The sequence below is a fragment of the Actinia tenebrosa genome, unplaced genomic scaffold (assembly GCF_029948245.1).
Source record: "Actinia tenebrosa isolate PJP-AT-01 unplaced genomic scaffold, QUT_ActTen_1.0 PGA_scaffold5__44_contigs__length_20552954, whole genome shotgun sequence".
NCBI classification, from domain to species: domain Eukaryota; kingdom Metazoa; phylum Cnidaria; class Anthozoa; order Actiniaria; family Actiniidae; genus Actinia; species Actinia tenebrosa.
Window position 1 is genome coordinate 11,789,433 of NW_028292582.1, and position 22,929 is coordinate 11,812,361.

Genomic DNA, 22,929 nt, shown 5'->3' on the forward strand with positions numbered 1-22,929 from the left:
GGTCAAATTATATTGAGCGTGAATGTAATTTAGGCAAAGTTAAAACCGAGTCCAACCGGCCGGCGGTTTCGCCTAGCGACAGTGTGGGGGAGCCCATCTCGGTTCAGGGGCATTGGCAGGATTTGCAGTGTGGCAGCTTTGTCGTTGTTTTGTGGTTTGGCCAAGCGCTTGTGGAAAGATTTCTCCCTCCCACCCACCTCTCAAAAGAAACTATAGGACACGGTAAGTATCTCCACCGCGGTAGGTGTGACGAGTGCCAAGGTGGGCGGTGGACTGTGGCCCAGTTGCCATGGTCACCTCTGCGAACGGGCTGGTTAGGTGCGACCACCCCTCGCACCCTGGCACTCAACCCAATCTTATCACTATGATGAGTTTTAATACCTTATCGTTATCATAGACGTCGTTTAAGAACACATTTACCCAGAGTAAGTTCACTTGTACTGCAATTATTGCGGAGTGGGCTACCTGTGTTATAAATCTCACAGGTAGCCCAACATGTACAAAGCGAATGTTTTTGAGCAACTTAGTCATTAGAAGAAGAAAAAACATTCTGAGTCAATTATGAAAGACCTCGAGGACATTTTGCGAGGTTTTTCGTTACTCCTTAACTCGAAGCTGTATTCTATGAAACACATTACACGGCTTCAAATGTTAAGTGAAAAATAAATTTTAAGTTTTTATCAACAACACTGAGCAAACCATTTCATGCATTTAAAACAGAGACTATTTTCTAGCTACCAACTAGTCATTCGGTTTATTTAGATTATTAAACATGTATTCAGTACTAACCTTATCAATGTATCGCATACATATGGTAGTTAATTGACTTCTTTCGTCTAAAATACGTAGGACTTAGGACCAGAATCTTGAACCTCACTGGTACATACGGGGCATTTTAGTTGCTTACCTTAGGCGCCAAATTCAAATGCCGTTTTAAGAAGTTGGATTAAGGTGTCAACCTAATGAAATGGTATTTTAATATAAAACAATAAAACCCCTTGGTCATTCTAAAACAATGGAGAAACATTCCACTGAGATGTTTTTTGATAATTATATTTTTTAGTCACGATACGTCACGTCAAGTCATGTCACACTAATTTCTTTACTGAAGCTTCTTTAAAACTCGAGAAATATCAAAAAGCTTAACATATTTGCACGAATACTACTTCTTCTAGTGTTTTTCATGTTTCTGAGACTTTGATGAATAATAAATAAGGGTAGTTTTATTAGTTTTAAAGACTTAAAACAGCATGGAAGCTGGAGCAAGTTTCAATCAAGTTTTTTTACCAACCTTTTCAATTCATGGACGAGTTTTACTCCCAGATTTAAGCGTAGAAACTTTGCAGAAATAAAGTAGTACTACTCCCCTAGGAATAGGTTACAAGGCGTTGCTAATATAAGCTTACAATGGATTCCAAAACCAAGTAAAATCTTGCTTTCTTAAAGCAGTTTTCTCAAGGAAAACAAGACGAAAAAAGAACAAATGAACCGTGTCAGTCACATGACATAGCTTTTGACAGTTTCTTATTTAACCAATCAAATTTCTTGTCACCAATAAAAACATGCACCTTAATGGTTTTTTACTAAGTTGATAAAAAAGATGGCAAAGACAACGGCTTTTTCGGTGATATTTTCTTCAACGCTGACAACATTTTAAGTAAATTAATACTTTCATCAGCCTCTTTCTTGGTGTGTTTGTGTATATCCATAAAAGAGTGTAATGAGTGTTATAAATAAGAAACTCAAACAATATTTTGTCAATTAACTTTATTATTATACTGTCAGTGCCAGTAAACAAAAGTTCAAAAATCCCAAGCACAAATGGAAAGACAAAAGCAAAGGAATGGAAAGGAAAGGAAAGGAAGAAAAAGAAAAAGAAAGAAAAAACCTATGTAAAATAGTAGTATATGGTGCTTATACGCGTGCAATCATTTTACTTTTGTTTTTCAAGCATCGACTTTCAAAATGTTATTGAATGAATATTATTAAGTCACCATCTAGGAGCATGTGCAGTGAGTGTTGTGGACATTTAATAGTAGCTTAGCAAACATGAACAAACCAAAACAGCATATTAATTTGTGTATGGGGCTTGGGCAATGAGCATGCGCAGTGGTTGACTATCTCCCTCTCTATCTAGTTCAGTTTTCTTCGTTTATCTTACTGTTGTAGTCTAGAAGTCTCGAGTGGTCACTCTCTCTTGTGTCTTACTTATTCCTTGTAATTCTAAACGTAGTAATTCAAATAAGAAAAATGTCATAAAAATAAATCAGTTTTCTTTTACAAACTGCACAAAGCATTTTATTACGCACTATTATGTACTTATTGACTGAGTTAGGTCGGGCCGTACGGGAAAACTTTTGGCCCGTACGGCCCGACCTAACTCAGTCAATAAACATTTTATCATATGACCCTCACGAAAAGAAAAATAATAAAAGAAAAGAAAGAGAATACTGTCGCAGGTTTCGAGCAGCCATTTTCCCGAACGTTTTTCTAAGAGCGCGCGCCCGGTCAGATACGGGTCATTTGATAAATAGAGGATATTACATGGGCGCGCGGAGATACGAAATTTATCTTCAAGTGTTGAAAAGATCTCTCACAAGTGAGCGCAGCGAACGAGTGAGAGATTTTCAACACGAGAAGATAAATTTCGTATCTGCAAACGCCCATGTAATATTCTGTTTATTATATAATTATCAATGAAAGTATGTTTTGGCTTTTTCATGCAATTCTTTCCGTGTATTTTTTAATAGCCATCGCAATGGTGTTATTTTCACACGTGAAAATAACATGTTATTTTCACGTGTGAAGATATCAATTTTTCGAAATAGAGAAAAATAGATATTTCATTGGTAATTATATAATAAATATAATTATTTGAGAATTTTCGTTAGAAATAACAGAGTTCGAGGGCCATTATCTGAGCATGCGCAGAAGCTCAAATTCCCAACGTTTCCTAGCAGTCACACAATACTTACGTTATCTTTTTCTTGCAGTTTTCTTGACTAATATCTTGGATCCTGTCAACTACTTTTTGAGCGGCGTCACCATGGTTACCGTTAAAGACATTCTGCCTCTGCGACAATGCCAATGCAACCAGATCTCGTTCATTGACGACGCTACCCACACCAACAGACATCAGGTGGACCTTCTTTCTCGACTGAAATATCAAACAGTTTTATTTATATCTTTATTTTTATTGATTTTATCAATATAATATTAAATCCTACAGAACTAATTTACGATCACGTGACGACAGCCATATTGGATACAAGAAGGAAACAAGTTGAGAAATAGTTTTTTTCGTTTGATTGCTGCCAAACAACATGGCTGCCATCACGTGATCTGTATCCTAGTTGGGCAAGTCGTAATCGTGCATAATTATGCGATTCGTTAAGACTTTGTTGTTAATTCCGTAACTGTTACCGTGCCTTGCCTCGTTTAAGTTAAGTATACCAAACAGTAACCCCACGCGCTAACTGTGATACAGTTGAAAGCATGCAGTTAATAGACCTCTTTGCCTTGAGCGTTATGTTTTTCCATTTCAGACCACGTGTACCATTTCCTAGAGTATCACTTCTTTGTTTAACGGTTGCGCATGAGAAGACCCGAATATTGATACAAATAGAGGCTTTGCACCATCACGTAATGGCACCAATGACAGGAGGAAAGAACAATTCTGATTTACGTTAGAAAGAATTCAGTTTCCCAGTAGGGAACACTCTATTGTTGTGCCTCTTGTCATGGCTGCCATCACGTAAGAGGTCAATTCCGTGCCATAACCGTGTCGTACGTGCCGTACGGTATGATATTATGCTAAGTCTGTTCAAGACTCTAGCCTCCCAATATGTTATATATAGAATGTTCTTTATCCTAAAAAAAGCCTAAGGTATCGACTTATAGGAATCGATAAGTCATGGTATTCACTGGTAGCTATTTGAGGAGGTAGGATTATTATGATTTTGAGAGAGTACTTGAAAACTCACTTGGCGTTTGACTCGATCCATAGGATTTAAAAGATCAAGCTACATCACTTATATCACAACACCACGACTAGTCTCTTCACTGATAAAACCTCTTTATGCTTTTCTTTAAATATTCAACGAAAAAACTGAAAATACCCTAACTAATTGCAAGCAAATATCTCTCGACAAAAACTGATGTTAGCTAGCCACGGATTCTCAACAAGGCGAATATTTCTTGTTTTGGGCGTTTTAAAACTTCCACAAATAAATGATTCCCGCAAAAATAAGTTTTCAGAGGCGAATGCTTCGCATTTTCCGCATTTTAATGATCTTAAAGTACAATCATCAAAGTGAAACCACAATATCTTATGACTCAGCACTAGAGACGCCAAGTAAAAACCTGCTATCGGAACCAACACTTGAAAAGAAGTCAAGCATTTGGCACTGACTCCAAACATCTTAGAATCTTGCTTACCCAATTACTCGATGATTGCACACCCTTTGATATGTGAATTATGGTTAATGACGAATAAATTCTCCTCCTTTCTAATGAAAATGACAGCTTTCCTGACAGGAAATAGCTCGTAATTCCCGGCTCAGTTTCCCCCCAGTAAAGATGGCCCCAGTCAAAGACGCGTCCACAATACAAAGACGAAACATTTTTCATTTTGGATTGTAGTATACTAAACAGTAGAACCTCTCAGTAGCGATAAAATGTCAGAGTCCCAAAGATGGTTTTTGCTGTAAATCATACCTCTATTTAGCGACCAACCTCTATTTAGCAGCCAGTTGTCAAAGTTCCGAAGAGGATGTTTACACAGATTTATACCTCTATTAAGCGACCAACCTATTTTTAACGGTCACTTAACAATGGCCTAAAGGTGACCACTTTATAGAGGTTCTATTCAGTGCACGTATATTTAGGAGCTTTACCTGTAAGCTGAGCATGATTGGAGTAATAACAGAGTCCTGATGAAGCGATCCATCTGTAACGGTTATAACAAACCTCGATACCTCAGGCCTTGAACCACCTTCCTCGGTGAACAAAATACTGTCGGCCATCTTGAGGGCCGTATCAGGCCACGTGCTGCCCCTCATGCCAGATATGTTCTGCTGGGCAAGAACAAACATGGATACGACAAAATGACTCTTGTTTTCTAGAGCGTATTTAGAGATTCATGATATAAAGTTTAAGGGGGTAGGAATGGGAAGGTAACGGAAATATATATTTTCTTTCCCAGGGTACAACAAACTCTTTATATTCATTTTTAAAAGCTTTTTTCTACACTCACGTTTATGACGTTCTTAAAGCCATCGACGGAGTCTCCTTTGTTGAGAGCATTCTTAAAGGTAAACTTTAAAGTCGCTTTGTGGGTGAAGGTAATCAGACCTATGTGGGCTCCGTAACGCGAGATGTTCAGGGTATTGACGAGATTGTTGAGGAACGATTTCGCGATGTTCATAGTCTGTCCTTCCATGCTGCTGGATACGTCCAAGAGAACTGCAACATCAACGATCTCCCGGCAATCTACCATCAAATTATTATTATTGTATTAATATTTTATTAGAATAAAATAACTTTCTCTATATTGCTGTTATAGACACGAGTGAAAAACGTCTGCGCATGCTCTGAATTCGTATGCAAATTAGTCAAAACATAAGTAAATTTGACTTTGAAACATGCCTGATAAATTGGACTTCACAAAATGCCAAAACTGACCAAAACGTGATGAAATGCACGCATGCGCAAACGTTTTTCTCTAGTGTCGCTGTTGTATGGTGAAGTGCGCATAATACTGCCATGCGCAAGACGAGCTTTGCCATTTTCAACGCGCACACTCGCGGAAAAGCTTACGAAGACTGTAGGAAAAAAACACACAATCTAGTTGAGTGAGCATGAGTTGAATTCCTGTTTAACATCCTGCTCTTACGGATAATTTTCATTCTTCAAGGAAAACAGATTTGTTTTCAAAAAGAAGCATACCTTTTTGTCATGTGATCATTCGGCATGGTTACCAACAGATATGGCACTTACCAAGCAGATCGTAAACAAAGTTCGTCTTTGCTTCTCCAACACAGTCAATCGGTGAATCAAAGTCACAGATCACTTCGCCAAATGACTTGTAGCTTTGCATACAGGTGTCAGCTTTACCATCACGTGAGAAGTTTGGATTGTTGCCACTCCAGCACTCGGCATAGTACTGGATTCCAATGTAACGGTATCCCCTTGATCGTGCCAAGGCTGCGCATCGGCATATCAAACTGTGGATAATACAGGTATACAAAGGTTAGTAACGTGCGTCCCGCGGGATCACCACTGGGTCCTGTAAATATCCTGTAGGAACCCGGTGATACCCAATCCTGTAGGTACCCAGTCCCATAATTCTCCAGCTATGTATGTACCCAATCTTCTAGCTCCCCAAAGTTCGGTAGGATTTGAAATGTATTTCGTTAAGTACCTTTTCATGTAGATACCCAGTCCTTTCGGGGGTACTACCAAGTATCTTAAATACCCAGCTCTCCATGCAGGGTTCCAGTCCTTTGGATATTCAATTAGGCCTTCCCGTTGGTTCCCATCCCTGTATAGGTACCCACTCTTTTAGGTGCCTAGTATTGTAGGTACCCAGTTCGATCAGTTATTAAATAGCCCATTCCTGTAGGTTCCACCCATTATTGTGGGTACCCAGTTCGGTAGGTACCCAGTTCTGTTGGTTCCCAGGTCTGTCGGCCCCACTTCTTTAGGTACCGTGTGTTATACTTCGTTTTTAGGTACCCAATTCCGGAGGTACTACAAAAAAGATCGCAGGTCCCCACTTCGTTGAGTTTAGTCCTTTAGGCACGCATGCGCAGCACGCTCGTCCTTAGCTGTCAATATCTAGTGAAACACATCCTAACCTTCTAGTTGATCCTTCAAAGTCTCTCCAATCGAACATAATACCAGAATAGCGTTCCTTGTCGGATGGGTCACGATCTGTCATGATCAGCTCAGGTAACGGCCTGGTTACATCACGGTAACATCCTACCTTCTCGAAATCCACCTTGCAAGCCAAGGACCCTGGAATAAAGCAGTCAGTAAAAACAGGTTTATCTTAAAGATATATACAAAAAATAGTAACAAACGCAAAAAACTTGAATGAAGAAATATTGATTACCTTGGACATAGACAAGGAGGAGGATCCACGCTGAGAACACCTGCAATGCCGCCATCTTGAAATGGAATTTTCAACTTTGAGACTGAATTTACTCTTTTAGAAATTTACCAAAAACCTATAAGTATGATAAAATAGTATCCGTAATCTTGAATTCAATAGTATAATAAAATATTTGTACTTCAAAAAATGTCTTTTCACAAGGTAAAGTCACTTGAACTGAACATCTAGTCCACGTTACTTACCTTCAACAGCATGTATCGTCTTCAGCCCCTGCACAACTTTAAGCACGTACCAAAAAATTTCTGCACATCACAGTATTTATGTCCTATTTGATCTGATAAAAGTTTGACTTAAGCTTGACGGATCCGCGATATTCTCTGACAGAAAATTAAACCTCGATATTTTAAAGTCCTTGATAAAATGATTAGATCAGAAGAGATAAACATTTGAAAACCATTTTATTGGGACAGAGAATTTTCGAGATTTTAATACCGGAAAATCCGAGTCAGTTAAACGAAACCATGATTAATTTTTCGATACTTCAGCCATTCTAACATATCCGCCTCACTCTGACGGGCAGGACTTAATCCTTTTCTTTCATTTGCCTTTGTTTGATTATTGTCTTTATCGCGCTATTTTATTCGTTTTATACCGGTAGCCTGTGTTTGAACTAATGGTTGGGTTGAGTTAATTATTATATTTAAGATAAATATTGTGACTTTTAAGGGGAGTATACATGTAAAAAGTTCTTGTATATATATATATATTTGTTGTTGTTGTTGTTGTTGTTTTTTGTTTGTTTGTTTGTTGTTGTTGTTGTTGTTTTTTGTTTTTGTTTTGTAAAGGGGTGCCAAGGAAAAGGAAGATAAGCGAAATAAGAGTATAGAAAAACTTAAATAAACTAAATAAGATGAAAAAAGACTCTCAAAATTGGAATACGCGCGCGCATGTTTTCTTTCTGCTATCGGTGACTTTGTTGTCAATGTTAATATTTAGTGAGCGTGAGAGAATATTCCCTTTTCATTGTAATAAAAAAAAACATTCATTTGAAGGTAGATTAGCGGCATATTATCCACAAAAACTCCCCGACTTAATCTAAACCTTTGAAGTACCTCTACATTCTACTGCTGTCTTATCTATGCTATTCACTTCTTTGTCCAAAGTAGACTTTTTTCATGGATTGCAACTTTTATGTAGAGGGTCATTTTAACCCCAGAATTGGACAGTAAGAAGCTAGAATCATATCTAGTTAAACTTTTTATGCTTTGATACCTCTAATACAGTGAGTACAAAGTAATACATTCGTTTGTAAATGAAAGAGACTCTTTGCGGTTATCTTTGCAAAGGAAATTACAACATACCATTCCATTGTTTCTTTATACTTTATTTGTGTAAAACTTAAGAACAAAAGTTAGCAGGAAATTGACAGGGATTTTCTTGGATGTTTGATCGCGGAAGACGGGCGGTGAGGTACGTGTTTGTCTAGCTACAAGAAATCCTTCTTTACTCATTTGAAGATATCTCAAGATTTTTCGTTTAAGTCAAAGGCGCTCTTTTCTTAAACAGTTTATTACTATGATATCAAAATTATTACAAACGGCACCGCAGATCCGAGCCATCTAACTTAAGCTCCAAGCAGAATAAGGAAACAAAAGCAAGTAAAGAAATAAAAAAAGACATCTGGTCATGTGTAACCTTGGCAACGGTTTCATTACGGTCACGTGATTCTAACAAGCTCGAAGTTGCGTTGAGGCTTGACTAGAGAGAAAATTCGCGAAAATTTCTTGATCTTTTTCTTCCTCTGTGTTATATTACTTCTCAGTATTAGATTTGCAAAAATGATTCACAAATAAGATTTTTCTCGAACATTAGTCTACTGATGAACTAGCTGCTATTTGAAGCAGGTCGTTAAGCGATTGCAATCAAAGACTTCGATCGATCTTCGAATAACTTAGACGTCTGAACATTTAATGATCAAACTTTTATGCCATTATATGTCAACCCTACTAGAAACACACGACTACATTGTCTCATCTTTCTTATCTTTATTGGCAATCGATTTTAAAAAGTGTCTCATCCATGGCATATTTGGTGCTGTTCGGATACATTTTCTTCTTAATCGATAAAGACATTGTCATCATTTGCACGCTAATTTAAGAATTTCAATAACACTAGCTGACAAATTATTCTCCGATGATTGAAGTGCAAGCAGGGTCGAATTTGGGAAATAAACCATTTTTTCTTAGTCCTGCTAGTTCATCATCTCCCTCGTCTCAATCTCGTACCCAGAGTCTTCCGGCGCCTTCCTGTTGTCAGTGCCTGGGACAGCGAAGATGATGATAGGAAGGCGCGGGAGGGCTCTGGGTACGAGATTGCGTCTCTATTAAACAGCCTAGTACCAATCCCCTTCACATTTCACGCGGTAACACAGGTCTTAAAAATCCTAAAAACATTGAACACGGTAACCAACACAAGATGTATTTTATTGTCTAAAACTATCAAATACAGTAAACCTTGATTGAAGCGATGCGTTTTCTGGGGGGAAAAGCACATGATTAGACAGATAGAACAAGACATGGATGAACGGAAACTGAAGGAAGGGTGATTGGGATGAGATGGGACCAATGATATCGAACAGTTTGATGGAAGGCTTAAATAGATGTTTAGCTAGATGGATAGATAGATATATGGAATGAAGAAATGGGATAAATGGATAAATGAAATGGCTGAGTGGAATGAACGGAGGATGGGATGGGATGGGATGGGATGGGATGGGATTTTACCTTTTTCTAAATAAGATGCAGCCGATTCTATTGTTTAATCCTTAGGGTTCATTTTCATCTGACAAAACTCATCAGTTAGTTCGCGGATTCTCTGTATGAGCATCGGAGCATTGAATTCCTCTGCCGTCACGACATCTTTGATCTTGTCATCGACCACCTTCTCTAGCCGTGGTTTATTGACCTCTATACCAACACCAGCCACTAGAATCTTGACCTTCATTTCCTTAAAATAGCGATACACGTGACTATTAATGTACTATCGAGGAAAGCGTTTGGGGTTACGATGGGACCTTGGGGGAGCACTTAAATACCAAGGTGCAAGGAGAAGGGGTATCAATTCAGGGCAAGGTTGTAAGACCGTGTCAGTACTTACTTTAAGTCGATCCAGCATGCCAGAAAGACCGCTGGTCATGTTGGTAGTTGTGAATAGTCCATTAGAAATAAACACCACGAACCTACTGACGTCTGGCCTGGACCCAAACGATGAACTAAACAGTAATTCTATGGCTTTGTATGCTTTATCAATACTGTAAGAAACGCGCAATATAAACTGGTTAATGGACCCATTCCATCCACCCACCTAGCAAAGAATAATATTTTCCTATTTCATACCACGTGTTATTTTCTTCATAATAATATCGTTTACCACGATATGACGTCAACAGATGATCAAAATGCTATGTACCGACGAGGCTTAGCCGAATGGGTATATTACTAAATTTGACCAACCGTTGACGTCACATCGTGGTATATAAGAGGACGTACCACGCTAAACCATCATGTTTAATATTCACGTGCATGTCTTCTCCGCATGCGCATTCATTAAACAAAGAAGTTATACTCTTGGAAATTACGTGTAGTTTGAAATGGGAAAACGTTACGTTCAATCAAGGTAAAGAGTTCTATTTCCTCTCATCAAATGCAATGTCCCAAACCCTAATAATCCCCTTACACTGAGTCCCAAGAGGAACTGTTCTGGAGGATACCGATAGAGGAGCTGATTTGAAGTCTGCCGTGAGTATTTTGTTAACAAATGATTCTCGAGTTAGCAGTATCAATCGTTCTTGTTATCACCATCATCACCATTTCCATACCTTGCAGAGGTGAAGTTTATCCCATCATGTGACGTCACGGCCAAGTATATTTCCTCTTTCGTGTAATACGTGTCAAAATGAAACTGAATATGAGACTCCTCGGAGAAGGTTATGAGACCAACACGTGTTTTGTCTTCACCGACACTAAAACCATTCACCACATTGAGGGCTAAAGACTGGGCCATTACCAGTCCCTGCTCGACCATGGATCGAGAAGAATCCAATACAAACGCTATGTCATGCTGCTCCTTACATTGCTCCAGTACTAGAGATAAAAAAGCAAATACAGGCATTATATTTAGCTTAGAATGATACTATTCGATATATAACTCTTGACCAAAACGAATGGGAGACTAGGTGCTAATCTGTCGCTGGGAGACTGGGCAAAACTGGACGATTTTGGGTAGACGGGAATGGATTACAGTAAGGCGTATTACAAGCAAAAACATCTAAAATCTATATCTATTTAAGTACGAAAACGATTAGCAAAAACAAAACAAAACGAAAGAAAAAGAGAAGAAGAAAAGAAAAGAAAAGAAAGAAAAAAAAAAAATCCTTGAGTATTATAAGTTTCGGGTCACCCATCCAGGTACCAACCTCCCTCACCGGGCTTGACTCAGTGTTTTGGAGGCCCAAGTTTTTTCCACTGAGCCACGGTTTTATGAAATTAGCACAACAATAGCAATGAAAACAATACACAATATAGACTAGACTTTTTAACATCATTTTTTCAACCGATTCCGTGCGTGGCAGAGATGCAAGGGATTAGCCGATATGGTCTGGGGGCCGGCTGGTCTCTCCCCTGATGCTTCGGCTAGAACATTTTCTTGCGTAATTCGTACACCCAAGGGCAGAAGGATTTAATCGCCGTCAGGTCCGAAGTCCATACGACGCCCCAGCTCTGCGGATGTCTCGGGGGTATGGCAAACTTGAATCGGGGTTTATTTTTGAAATAAATTAGTAAATTTCTATTGGTAGAGGTGGGAGTTCGAATCCCACAGTATCCGGATAAATTTTTTTCTTTTCACAATCTTTTAGATCTTTTTGAATTCAAATTCTTAACTAGATCCAAACCCCATCATTGCTCCTTTCTTTTTTTGAGTAAAATAATATTTTTTCCCTCTTTTTTCTTTCTTTTTTTTTTTTTTTCAGTCCCGTGCGACAAATAAGTGCCCAATCCCAAGCTGCTTTCTGCCAAATGCAGAACTACTCTTACTACGTATTCAACTTTTGTAACTATTTGAGCAGGGATTTTTGGAGCGACACAACACTGTACCAAGTATAAAGCGATGATAATCAGATGTTACTGTAATCACCCAACAGTCGCATCAACGAAAGTTTTTGAAGTTATTACTCACTTGTTGATGACAGGACACATGAAGTTAGCATCATCAGTATCACTGACCTGAGAACCATGATTACGATGGATGTCGCCTATTGGGGTTAGACAGGAAAAAATAGTCATATTGGAACAATGAAAAAAAACCCAGTCAAACAAGCGATTTTGTTGGTACAGGAAGATTAAAAGTATATATTCATATTAAACACAACACACAAAACAAGCAAACAAATAAACAAAAAATCAACGAAGGATTAATATTTTTTCACTGGAAAATATTATCTTGACAAATTCTAAACAATACACACAAACAACAAAAAAGCAAACACACAAAACGACTCTCTTTTAACAACGCAGATCAATCCAAGTACTAAACATTACGCAAAAAAACTATATCTTTGCACGTAGGAGGAAACTTTGATTGTAGGTCCAATAGGTTAAAAAATCTACATTTTAAAAGAACAGTGTTAACTTTTGAAAACACTGTGTAGCACAAATCTATGAATTAGACACAAGTTACAGAATAGTACTTCTAAACGTACTCTTAACGTTACATCAATCCACAACAAGATTCGTCGACAGCCTCTTTACAATAAAGAAAGCTAAAATTAAATCTATTTATCACTTATCAGTGGGGTTTTAAAAGAAGAGGTTACTAGTATATCTAAAGGGTTTTGTTAGTATAACGATAGAAAAGATAGGGCTTACCTCTTAGAGAAGAACGACTGGTTTGTAAAGATTCTCCTTGAACAATTCCAGATTAATACGTTGACAACAAATGTACCATTTACAAATCATGATTGGAATTTGTTGATTATTACAAGGACATTAAACTCCTTTGTTTTGACTTAGTTAATCTTTAGTAATTATAACACTTAATCTTTCAAACATTTTTTTGAAAACTCAAATTATTACTATGGAGGAAAAGTCCTTGGATATTTAGAATCAGGCCAGGGAAAAAAAGTCGTACGAACCGCGAATAAAGAAGTATTGTTCTCGAATATATTAAAAAATATTTAAGTTGATATTTAATTATTAATTTTTTAGCGTATCTAAATGTACTACGCATTTGATCATATTCTTTCATCATCATCATCAACATCATCACCATCACCATCATCATCATCACCATCTTCACCATCATCATCATCATCTTCCTTTTCATCATTATCGTCATCATCATCATCATCATCATCATCATCATCATCACCATCATCATCACCATCTTCACCATCATCATCATCATCTTCCTTTTCATCATCGTCGTCATCATCATCATCACCATCATCACCATCACCATCATCATCATCATCATCATCATCATCATCATCATCTTCCTTTTCATCATCATCGTCATCTTCATCATCATAGGAATCAATCATGAAGAGTTCATTAACGGCCCGTTAAACCTAGTGGTAAGAAAAAGCAGCGATCAAGAATCAGTAATCCATTCAACCAGATAACAAATTAAATAAATATCATTTTCGAGCAACATTAATCGTTCCAAATGTTTACGAGGAAAATGTCTTGAAGAGAAAAGCGAAGAGAAGCTTTAACGTGGACGAGGGGAAAAATCGAAATACATGAATATAAAAATGAAATACATGGAAGAAAAGAGAAATGAAAAATATGGGAAACAAGAACTTTCCATTCGATCCTTCCCATCTTCTCGGTGATTGTCAATGTGGTATGATAAATCGTATAGTTTTTCCCACATTCCACCAAGGATTTCATCCTATTTTTCTCGTTTTAAATTTTCCAAGGGTTATCTTAAATTCTATCTAGCGCTTATGACACTAATTAGTAGCTAATGGCTATTAATCTTGTCTCATTATATCGATTGCTTTTTTAAGATCAACATTGTTTATTTGACTTCTGGGTTGCCCAGCAAGTCATTATATCCATTGTCTTTTTTATATCATAGTATTTTGGAAATTTACCTTCCCACTCAATGCCAGGAAAACTGAGAATACTGTAAAAGATTAAAGCAATACAAAGAAGTAATTGACTTTTGATAACGCTACAGACTCTATGAGAAACAAACCGTCAAATAAAAGCAATAACAGGAAAACAAAGCACGAAATGGAAAAAGAATAAAGAAAGAAAGAAAGAAAGAAAGTGGGCAACGTAAATCAAACTAAACTTTTCTATTTATTTTCCAGCAATCAATACCAAATATTATAGAACCATAAGCATAACAATATTCCCGGGATGAGTATGAACCAATTGACACTAGAATTTAGTGCAAAACTTATTTCTGTCAGAAATCACATCTTCTAGGATGATCTTCCACGAGTCTTCATCACTTTTCAGTGACATGAAGAGTTATCGTTTCACGGCACATTTAGCTGCAGTTATCTGTCGAATACGGTTAACGAGCTGGTCTCGATTGGCATCTGAAGGAGATAAAAATACGTTCTCGTGCTTATTCAAAGCGAGAGCGTTCACATCTTTAGGGATGGTTTCATCACCGATACCAACCACAAATAATGTGATATTCATGTTCTGAAACGACAAGGAGAAAATAATTACAATCCGTGGATGGAAAAAGTAAAGGAGAAACATATGGGTGGAGCGCGGTGCTTCTCTCCCTGCATGCAGTGGGCATGACATGGGTTCGATCCCTTGACTCACATCATATGTGAGTAGAGTTCCACGTTGGTTCTCTTCCGCGTGCTTTAAAAAACAATTTCCGGGATTCTCCGGCTTTCCTCCCTGCGCAAAAATCAACACTTTCGGCTCCACTGTGATTTGCATAAGCTGTAGCGGTGTTTCTGCCGTGCGAATACCATGATAAAAGCTAATGGAAAAGTTATATGAAAATGAGTCTAGCTATCGATGTAACGTACCAAGATCGGTAAGATCATAGAATCAAATGTTGGCAGATCATTTTGTGAGAAACGACCATCAGTTGCGATGATCAAGAACTTTTCAGCATTTGGTCTGGCGCCTCCTCCAACACCAAATAGCTCTGTTTTGGCCAAGTGAATGGCTTTGTCGATTCTGAGAGAGACAAGACAGTACAGGTTAGTGAAATAGAAATGGCATTGACATCTTTTCTTCTTTACAGATAATTTAGGAATACTTATAGTGAAGAGAAAAGATGAAAGAAAAAGAAGAGAAAATGAGATGTAGGGGAAAAGAGCTTGAGAAGAAATAAAATAAGAGTAGTGAAGAAGGAAGAAAGGAAAGAAAGGAAGGGAGAATGGGAAGTGGAAAAAAACCACACTGAAGTATAGAAAACATTTATGACAAAAAGGGAGTCTTTGTAAAAAAAAAGTTCATTTTCAGTCCTAATTGAAATATTTGGCAATAACTTAATGATCAGAGTAAAACTTTGCGGTAACATTTCCATCACGTCTTTTTACCTTGTACTCGAGTTCTTGGAATCAACTTTTCCTACTGCTATTTCCACTTCACCCTTGGTCGAATAGTCACTGAAACGAAACTCAGTCTTCGCTTCGTCACTGAAACTAATCATTCCAAACCTTGTCTCATCGTAGCTGATGGTGAAGTTATCTGTGAGCTGGATTGCAAATGCCATGGCACTTACTAACCATTCGTCTCCCATGCTCGCTGATGAGTCAATGAGCACGCCGATATCAATGACATCGTTACAAACAGCACCTGAAAATGAAGAAACGAGAGGTTGTACGGAAATTGTAGTCATTCCAGGAATTATGAAATTACTAGTATACTGTATTCAGGTAATAGTACTGTGATAAGATGAAGAAAAAAGAGAGAAGAGAGAAGAGATAGGGAGAGGAAGAAGGACAAGGACAAGGATAAAGACAGGGACAAGTAGAAGGACAAGGAAAAGACTTAAGGACAAGACAAAACAAATGTTAAAAGAAAAAGGAAAATCTATAATATTGATAGTAATATAATGCATGCATTTGCTTACCTGAAGCAGGCTGGAAAGAAAATACTCCAAGAAAAGGCACAAAAAATAGCACGAGGGAAACCATTTTGAAACCTGACCGACAGACGACCACCTTGATCCAAAATGAAGGCCAATTGGAAAATTAAAAACTCGAGATCTCATAGAATTATCTTCGTAATAAGCTTTGTAATTAGCGCAATTATTAAAAAGTGGTCCTGATTATACCAATTATGACTCGTTCATCTTTCCATTTTGAAATCTGACCGACAGACGACCACGTTAATCTAAAATTATGATGCGATTAGCAAATGTATATTAATAAGTAATTGATATTAATAAGTATTGCAATAATGGTAATCTAATTATAAGTAAATCCACGTTATACTGCTTAACGTTTTTTTTTTCTCTATCATAAAATTTCGATGAAAAATGTTTAGGGAAATTAAAGCATTAAATTTTTTGTTAAAAAAAGGATTTAGAAAGTTGAACTCTTACGTGAGAAACTTTATACTTAAAAGGTTTCTTAGGAATCGTGTAGAGTTTAGCATGGAATGTCCCTCACTTGTTTCCATTGTTTTACTATTTCCTATTAGACTTCTCCACTCGGATAATATTTCAACAGCATAATAAAGCAAAATTAAAATAGGAAAAGAAAAGAAAAAGCCTTATGAAAAAGCTTTCTTTTCGTACTTCATAGCTTAGCAATAATTTCAGCCCTAAGTAACCTAGTATAGTTTTAAATCAAATTATAATTAAGATTAGCATAGTAATCGTATTTTGGCGATTTTTTGAGATCGTTTACAAAACCTGTAGAAGTGGAACAAGGGGAACTCAACATGAGGTTTTAACTCTTTATTAAATTTTTTTGAGCGCAAATTCGACGGGAAAATAAAAGAATAAAAAAATAAAAACTCAAGAAATTCCAGAAAGAAATAATCAAGTTGACGGTGTGTAGATACTTGGTGTTGATTTATTCAGTTAAATATCTACTTGTATATGACACATCAACGTATATCTGGTGATAGAATTTCTTATTCTAAACAAACTACGAAAAACAAAACATAATATTATTGAAATCATTGACAACGATTTGCATACTCCATCCATGTGTCCTTTAACTTTATATGTTCGTTCGTCGCGTCAAATTGATAATCTAGTCAGCATCTGAAACTGATATCAAATAGTTTGTTTTTAAAGGTGCGGTTATTAGTCTAAAAACCATTGACATCTTACGGGGCTTGATTTAGAGGGGAGGGTGGGGCTACACGATACCCGATACCCGGCACCCGATACCCGGCACCCGATACCCGGCACCCGATACCCGGCACCCGAAACCCGGCACCCGATACCCGATACCAAGCAGCCGATACTCGGCACCCGATACCCAGAAAAACTCCTGATTCTTTATTCATTGTACAGTGTGTGTCTCTCGCCCCCGTCCCTCCCCTCCTGTTTCGTATTTACCTCTCTAGAAGCGTGTCTGACAGAACACCTTGACAATGTCCTTTAGACGTTTAACGAGGTCGACGAACGAGTCCAACTTAAAGACATTTGCTTTGTTTCCGTCTGCAATCTGTTCGAGTTCCCTATTCTCATTTATCTGGAATACTTGACCAACACCAACTGCAATGATCTTCAGGTCAGCCACTTGCGACTGACAAAACAAACAAAACATAATTGGCATGGCAACTAAAAGATTATATGATGACTACATTGGCATTGTGCTATAATTGGTCGAGAACTGTGCTGTATTAGTGATTACTGTATAGATAGTTTGCTACGCGTGCTCTGATTGGTCGAGAACTGTACTGTATTGTGAATGAAACAAATCCATGCGCGCGCAGCAAGCTTTCAAAAGAATTGTAAGAAAACATCATTTTAAGCCACAACAGAACTTTTTCTTACTATAATAATAATAATCATAATAACAAATAAGCCTTTTCCTTGCTGCGTTTAGTAATACAGTACACGCAGGAAATGACGAAACAAATGTGAAGGGTCGTCTACGCATGCTCTTTAGTTCCTAAGATCCTCACTTTTGACCAAGAGAAACGCAGGCTCTGAATAATACAATTACTGCACCAATGGAAATACTCGCTATTTATATAATCCAATCAGAACTCACCTTCAATTTGTTAATAACATCCGCGTACTTCTTAGATTTAGGGCTCGTCCTTCCATCAGTGAGAACCAATAAGAGATGAGGTACTGATGGTCTCGCAGCAGGACCATTAAACAACAAGTCACCGGCCATTTCCATACCAAGATCTGTTCTGGTTCCACCTGGCTGGAAATCAATGTCAAGGATAGCCTAAAATAGAGAAAAAAGAAAATTGGTTGATTGTAAAGGAATTTTGCAGGACTGTGGAAAATTATTGATATAATACTTCTGTTTCTTGGATCAAATAATTGTGTATATCTGGTAGCAGTTGAACCTCTATTAAGCGATCGACCTCTATTTATCGACCAAGTGCTAAAGTCCCAAAGAGGGCTTTTGCACTAATTTATACCTCTCTTAAGCGACCAACCTATTTTTAACCGCCACTAACAATGACCTGACGGTGACAGCTTTATAGAAGTTCTGCTTAACAGCATTTATTTACCTCGGCTAATCTTGCAGGAGAGTAATATTCTATTTTGCTAAAATCCCACATGAGTTTAGCATAGTGGTTGTAACGTACAACTCCAACATGGGTCTTCGATTTACTAACGCTAAATTCTTGCACAAGTTTCACCAGGAATTTCTTGACTTGAATAAAGTTCTCACGACGTACACTTGATGATGAATCCACAACGATCCCGACATCCATTGCTCGCTCACACCGGCCTGAAAAGAGAAAATAAGTAAGACAGCCATGCTGCTCTAAAAATACCATGAGTAATGCTCGATAAATTTTTTCCACAAAATCGAGTGGGTACTAGGTACTAATTTGTCGTAAGGGGAATGGGCAAGGCGTTTTGTTCGACAACAATCGCTTGTGAGTCTTATATACATCACGTGATCGCAGCCATGTTAGATGGCAGGAATCATAGTTTTACATGAGAAAGAATTCAATTCCCGAGAGCAAAGGGATTTCATTGTTTATTTTTGTCGGAGCAACAATTATCAGGTGCGATGTGCTTGGTTCAAAAGATGTGTACGATTCCGTACCATGACAGTGCTGCCTGACGTACTGTGCTGTTTCACGATCATACCAAGGCTACTCCAGTACTCCCTGTGTTTGATGCTAATGGTTTTGTCATGACTTTAGGAATAATGTATTTTTAGACTCATTCAACTTACTTGCGCATTCCATAAGACGACACTGCGCAACCTCAACAGCAGGCCCCAGTTCTTCACACGGTTTTCCATTTCCTTTAGGGGTTGGATTGTTACAGGTTCTTTCTCGAATCTTTTCTCCAATACCACAGGTTTTGCTACAGGCTGACCAATCAGACCATTTAGAGTAGCCGCCATCGATGTCAGGGCTTTGAGGTTCAGGTGCTAAACGAATAAAGAATGGTAAGTATTTGGGGTAAATGCGACGTCATAGCTACCATGTTGGATGACTTGAACAAAAGATTTGGTCTTGTTGTCTTTTGGCATATCATTCGATATGGCGGCCACGTCTTTTGTCCTTGTGCAAGTGACGTCATAGCCGCCATGTTGTTTGATTTGAAAGAAAGATTGGGTCTTGTCATGTCAACCAACATGGCGGTCAAGTCTTTTTTTCGTATACTTACTGTTGTCAACCAGTCTGTAGATGTAGTTAGTGCTCTCCCCGCCAACACATTCAGAGAAAGGGTCTTGTTTGACGCATGCGTAAGGTTTGGTGAGCTGCTGAATACAGTTGTCAGAAGGCCCATCTTTACTAAATGTGGCCTCTCCATTAGCTCCTCCCCAGCATTCGCCGTAAAACTGGAGTCCAAAGACCTTGTAGCCTTTAGAACGAGCCTTTTCTGCGCATCGACAGGCAAGACTGGGAGGAAAAATACAGTGAATCACGTGAATATTTGAAAAACCAATCACAGATCTTGGTCAATGTCAAGTGACAAACCTGTGCTGAGATTCCGCCCATTTGTGCCAGTCAAGTACGTGACCATCGTTGGAAGGGCTGTACACGTCACGATCGTTAAGGAGTAAATCTGGAAGAGGCCTGGGGGAGAGTGAGTCGTGGAAGCAACCAATCTTAACCCATTTTCTTGTACATTTGACAAAAGGCTTTGGTTCACCAGCTACAGCCAAAAAACATACAATGAATACTTTTGGAACGAAATATTCTCGATTAGTAACAGTGCTCGAAAAAAAGGTATTATCGATTAGTCAGTATTTTAAAACGAGGTATTATCGATTAGTCAGTATTTTAAAACGAGGTAATATCGATTAGTCAGTGTTTTCAAAGGAGGTATTATCGATTAGTCAGTGTTTTCAAACGAGGTATTATCGATTAGTCAGTGTTTTCAAACGAGGTAATATCGATTAGTCAGTGTTTTCAAACGAGGTATTATCGATTAGTCAGTGTTTTCAAACGAGGTAATATCGATTAGTCAGTGTTATAAAACGAGGTATTATCGATTAGTCAGTATTTCAAAACGAGGTGTTATCGATTATGGAGTTTATAGACAAAATCTCTTCAAGTCAAACCGATATAACATCGAATAGTACGTAAAAATGCGTGGATAGAAATAATTGTTTTAGTTAAAGTTTATTCCAGTGTCACTATCTTCTTCCTGGCTGTTATCTGCTGTTTGTTACTGTCACAACTAGGAATTGTTTGAACTACTCCTTCAATAACAAAGATCTTTTTCCGTATTTATTTTCATAGAAAACCGGGGAAAAGTAGGTCGTGTGCTTTCGTTCTTCGTTCGTTCTGTTCTTTGCTGTGATGTTCTTCGTATCACATAAATCCTACTTATTTTCTAATTTCGTCTTTTTACTCCGACTAAGGAATAACGCCCAAAACGTCTAATCTTATCGGATCTACTATTCCATGGTGGACCGAAAGACTAACAGGTTTTGCAATCCACTTGATAAGTAGATCGATAGGTCAAATTAGAATTTAAAGGTTGATTTTGAATCTGATGGAAGAACCGGAAAACCACAGGATAGAACCAACACACCACTAACATACGACACTGAGTCAGGGAATCGAACGCGGGTAAGAGGCAAGCGCTCTCGCTGCTACGACAAACGTACATGTCTTTTCCAATATTGTTACAACCTTTTTTGCACAGTGTTTAGTTTCCTTCTCATTCACAATCGCTAACAAGCTAATTCAACTCCAAAATAAATATGTCAAAACTAGGGGAAAGCTGTGTTGAATTTTCACGATGGAAACAAAGTACAACGATCAAGTAGTTGACGCAGCTGTATTTAGTTTTACTGTATTTTTCTTTTTCTTTTTTATTTATTTATTTTTTTGTGAATTGAACAGAACAAAATATAGGAAAAATTTTTTTAGAATGATTCAGAACAGTATCTAGAAGTATCTAAAATACGTCTCAATCTTGAAATTTGAATTAAAACATGAACGCGCACATATTATTGAAAAATATATTCAGATAACTATTAATAAAAGATAACAAGTTCTTAAAAAAATATTTTAAATTAAGTAAAAATTTCTTACCAAGGGCAAAAGTGTGGTGACAATACAACAGAATCACGGTAAGAAAGAGAAGTTTCATCTTTGTTTCTGAAAATATAAATGGACAATGAAATTTGTTGATTATACATGCTTTATGATAGTTTTTATAGTTTAAAATAATTTAGAAAGAAATAGAATAGAAAGTACTATAGAGAGAAGGAGAAGGACGAGAAAAGGAAGAAGAAGCAGAAGAAAGGGGAAGAAAAAGAAGAAGAAGAAGAAGGAAAAAAAAAAAAAAAGAAAACAAAAAACGAGGGGTTGAAATGGGACAAATTAAAATACACAATTGTCCAGATATGGTTTACTCCTGCATTTTCAAACGAGAACAGCAAAGATTGCTGGCAATGGTTAGTGTTCATATTATCAGAGAAAAGCTACAAAACGTATTTAGGAAAGAAGAAGAAGAAGAAGAAGAAGAAAAAAAAAAAGAAGAACCCGAAAAATGAAAATACTAAAACTTTGCAACAAGAGACCAAAGCAAAAAAGGTGAACTGGGGACTTACCTTATAACTGAGTTCACTGACCAAACTTCAAACACTAGTGGTGAAGAGAACGAGTTGGGTGGCCTTATAAAGGCTGCACGGCACAGTCCCATGCAACCACCCAAGGTGGACTAAGTAATTTGTATATAAATACTATTTACTTTTAGAAACATAACGTAACACAAACAAATCATTTAGAAGCTATTATAGCTGTCATAATCAAAACTATTGGCTGAAATACATTTTTTTAACGAAGAAAAAAATGGCAAAACTGTTGCTTTAGTTTTTATTGTCTGTGTTAGAACCGTAGTATAGTTTTGCGCTACAATTTTTCAAAGAATTCACTTGCCAAATGTGTGCGTTCGACTAAGATCAAAACGTTCTGTTCAGGTTATCTTTTAACGGCATCTGATCTTTCGATTCCGCACATGCTTCTGATCAGTAAAATCATATTTATTCATATTATTCATTATTATCACCATCGATTACCATTCGATCTTATACGTATGTAACTTCTTCTCAACTGTGGAACAACCAAAATGAAACAATTATGGAAAATGTGCTTTGAAAATTACTAAAATGTTAACAGAATAATTGTCGACTTAAAAAA

At 37.5% G+C, this 22,929-nt stretch overlaps 4 protein-coding genes across 5 annotated transcripts; all 4 read right to left on the reverse strand.

Annotated features, from left to right (window-relative positions):
• Positions 1 to 1,752: 1,752 nt before the first annotated feature.
• LOC116295812 (integrin alpha-X) lies at positions 1,753 to 7,432 on the reverse strand. 2 transcript variants are annotated; one of them, XM_031703755.2, is made up of 8 exons: positions 7,357 to 7,432; positions 7,115 to 7,229; positions 6,858 to 7,017; positions 5,998 to 6,224; positions 5,255 to 5,490; positions 4,896 to 5,072; positions 2,976 to 3,157; positions 1,753 to 2,223 (listed from the first exon to the last, which is right to left on the reverse strand). In XM_031703755.2, the coding sequence occupies exons 2-8, from the start codon at positions 7,167 to 7,169 to the stop codon at positions 2,205 to 2,207; spliced, it is 1,056 nt and encodes a 351-aa protein (XP_031559615.1). In that variant the 5' UTR covers positions 7,170 to 7,229; positions 7,357 to 7,432; the 3' UTR covers positions 1,753 to 2,204. The 2 variants fall into 2 exon arrangements, with proteins under 2 accessions (XP_031559615.1, XP_031559614.1); XM_031703754.2 differs by having other exon boundaries at positions 4,896 to 5,075.
• Positions 7,433 to 7,602: 170 nt separating this feature from the next.
• LOC116295813 (matrilin-1-like) lies at positions 7,603 to 12,497 on the reverse strand. Its single transcript, XM_031703756.2, has 5 exons — positions 12,350 to 12,497; positions 10,992 to 11,256; positions 10,271 to 10,424; positions 9,898 to 10,120; positions 7,603 to 9,649 (listed from the first exon to the last, which is right to left on the reverse strand). The coding sequence occupies exons 1-4, from the start codon at positions 12,405 to 12,407 to the stop codon at positions 9,932 to 9,934; spliced, it is 666 nt and encodes a 221-aa protein (XP_031559616.1). The 5' UTR covers positions 12,408 to 12,497; the 3' UTR covers positions 7,603 to 9,649; positions 9,898 to 9,931.
• A 1,965-nt stretch (positions 12,498 to 14,462) lies between these two features.
• LOC116295814 (vitrin) lies at positions 14,463 to 17,051 on the reverse strand. The gene is made up of 4 exons (XM_031703757.2): positions 16,235 to 17,051; positions 15,699 to 15,957; positions 15,180 to 15,333; positions 14,463 to 14,835 (listed from the first exon to the last, which is right to left on the reverse strand). The coding sequence occupies exons 1-4, from the start codon at positions 16,296 to 16,298 to the stop codon at positions 14,656 to 14,658; spliced, it is 657 nt and encodes a 218-aa protein (XP_031559617.2). The 5' UTR covers positions 16,299 to 17,051; the 3' UTR covers positions 14,463 to 14,655.
• A 112-nt stretch (positions 17,052 to 17,163) lies between these two features.
• On the reverse strand, positions 17,164 to 22,445 carry LOC116295811 (collagen alpha-1(XIV) chain). Its single transcript, XM_031703752.2, has 9 exons — positions 22,341 to 22,445; positions 21,820 to 21,885; positions 20,251 to 20,428; positions 19,937 to 20,172; positions 19,497 to 19,697; positions 18,817 to 19,040; positions 18,339 to 18,524; positions 17,678 to 17,867; positions 17,164 to 17,383 (listed from the first exon to the last, which is right to left on the reverse strand). Exons 2-8 carry the CDS (start codon positions 21,875 to 21,877, stop codon positions 17,682 to 17,684), a joined length of 1,269 nt encoding a protein of 422 aa, XP_031559612.2. The 5' UTR covers positions 21,878 to 21,885; positions 22,341 to 22,445; the 3' UTR covers positions 17,164 to 17,383; positions 17,678 to 17,681.
• Positions 22,446 to 22,929: the final 484 nt, after the last annotated feature.

What these genes read in the sequence shown, in the direction of transcription:
- LOC116295812 (XM_031703754.2), bottom strand. Translation starts at nt 7,169, where the DNA reads ATGGCGGCATTGCAGGTGTTCTCAGCGTGGATCCTCCTCCTTGTCTAT. An exon ending in CCTCCTTGTCTATGTCCAAG is followed by an intron (nt 7,018 to 7,114) that starts GTAATCAATATT and finishes GCTTTATTCCAG; the next exon opens with GGTCCTTGGCTTGCAAGGTG. An exon ending in GCTTTAAGAACGTCATAAAC is followed by an intron (nt 5,076 to 5,254) that starts GTGAGTGTAGAA and finishes GTTCTTGCCCAG; the next exon opens with CAGAACATATCTGGCATGAG.
- LOC116295813 (XM_031703756.2), bottom strand. Translation starts at nt 12,407, where the DNA reads ATGGTTCTCAGGTCAGTGATACTGATGATGCTAACTTCATGTGTCCTG. An exon ending in ATGTGTCCTGTCATCAACAA is followed by an intron (nt 11,257 to 12,349) that starts GTGAGTAATAAC and finishes TTTTATCTCTAG; the next exon opens with TACTGGAGCAATGTAAGGAG. An exon ending in ATAAACTTCACCTCTGCAAG is followed by an intron (nt 10,425 to 10,991) that starts GTATGGAAATGG and finishes CGTTTCTTACAG; the next exon opens with TATTGATAAAGCATACAAAG.
- LOC116295814 (XM_031703757.2), bottom strand. Translation starts at nt 16,298, where the DNA reads ATGGTTTCCCTCGTGCTATTTTTTGTGCCTTTTCTTGGAGTATTTTCT. An exon ending in TTCTTTCCAGCCTGCTTCAG is followed by an intron (nt 15,958 to 16,234) that starts GTAAGCAAATGC and finishes CTTCATTTTCAG; the next exon opens with GTGCTGTTTGTAACGATGTC. An exon ending in TCCAAGAACTCGAGTACAAG is followed by an intron (nt 15,334 to 15,698) that starts GTAAAAAGACGT and finishes TGTCTCTCTCAG; the next exon opens with AATCGACAAAGCCATTCACT.
- LOC116295811 (XM_031703752.2), bottom strand. Translation starts at nt 21,877, where the DNA reads ATGAAACTTCTCTTTCTTACCGTGATTCTGTTGTATTGTCACCACACT. An exon ending in CTCCTGCAAGATTAGCCGAG is followed by an intron (nt 18,525 to 18,816) that starts GTAAATAAATGC and finishes TCTCTATTTTAG; the next exon opens with GCTATCCTTGACATTGATTT. An exon ending in ATGTTATTAACAAATTGAAG is followed by an intron (nt 17,868 to 18,338) that starts GTGAGTTCTGAT and finishes TTGTTTTGTCAG; the next exon opens with TCGCAAGTGGCTGACCTGAA.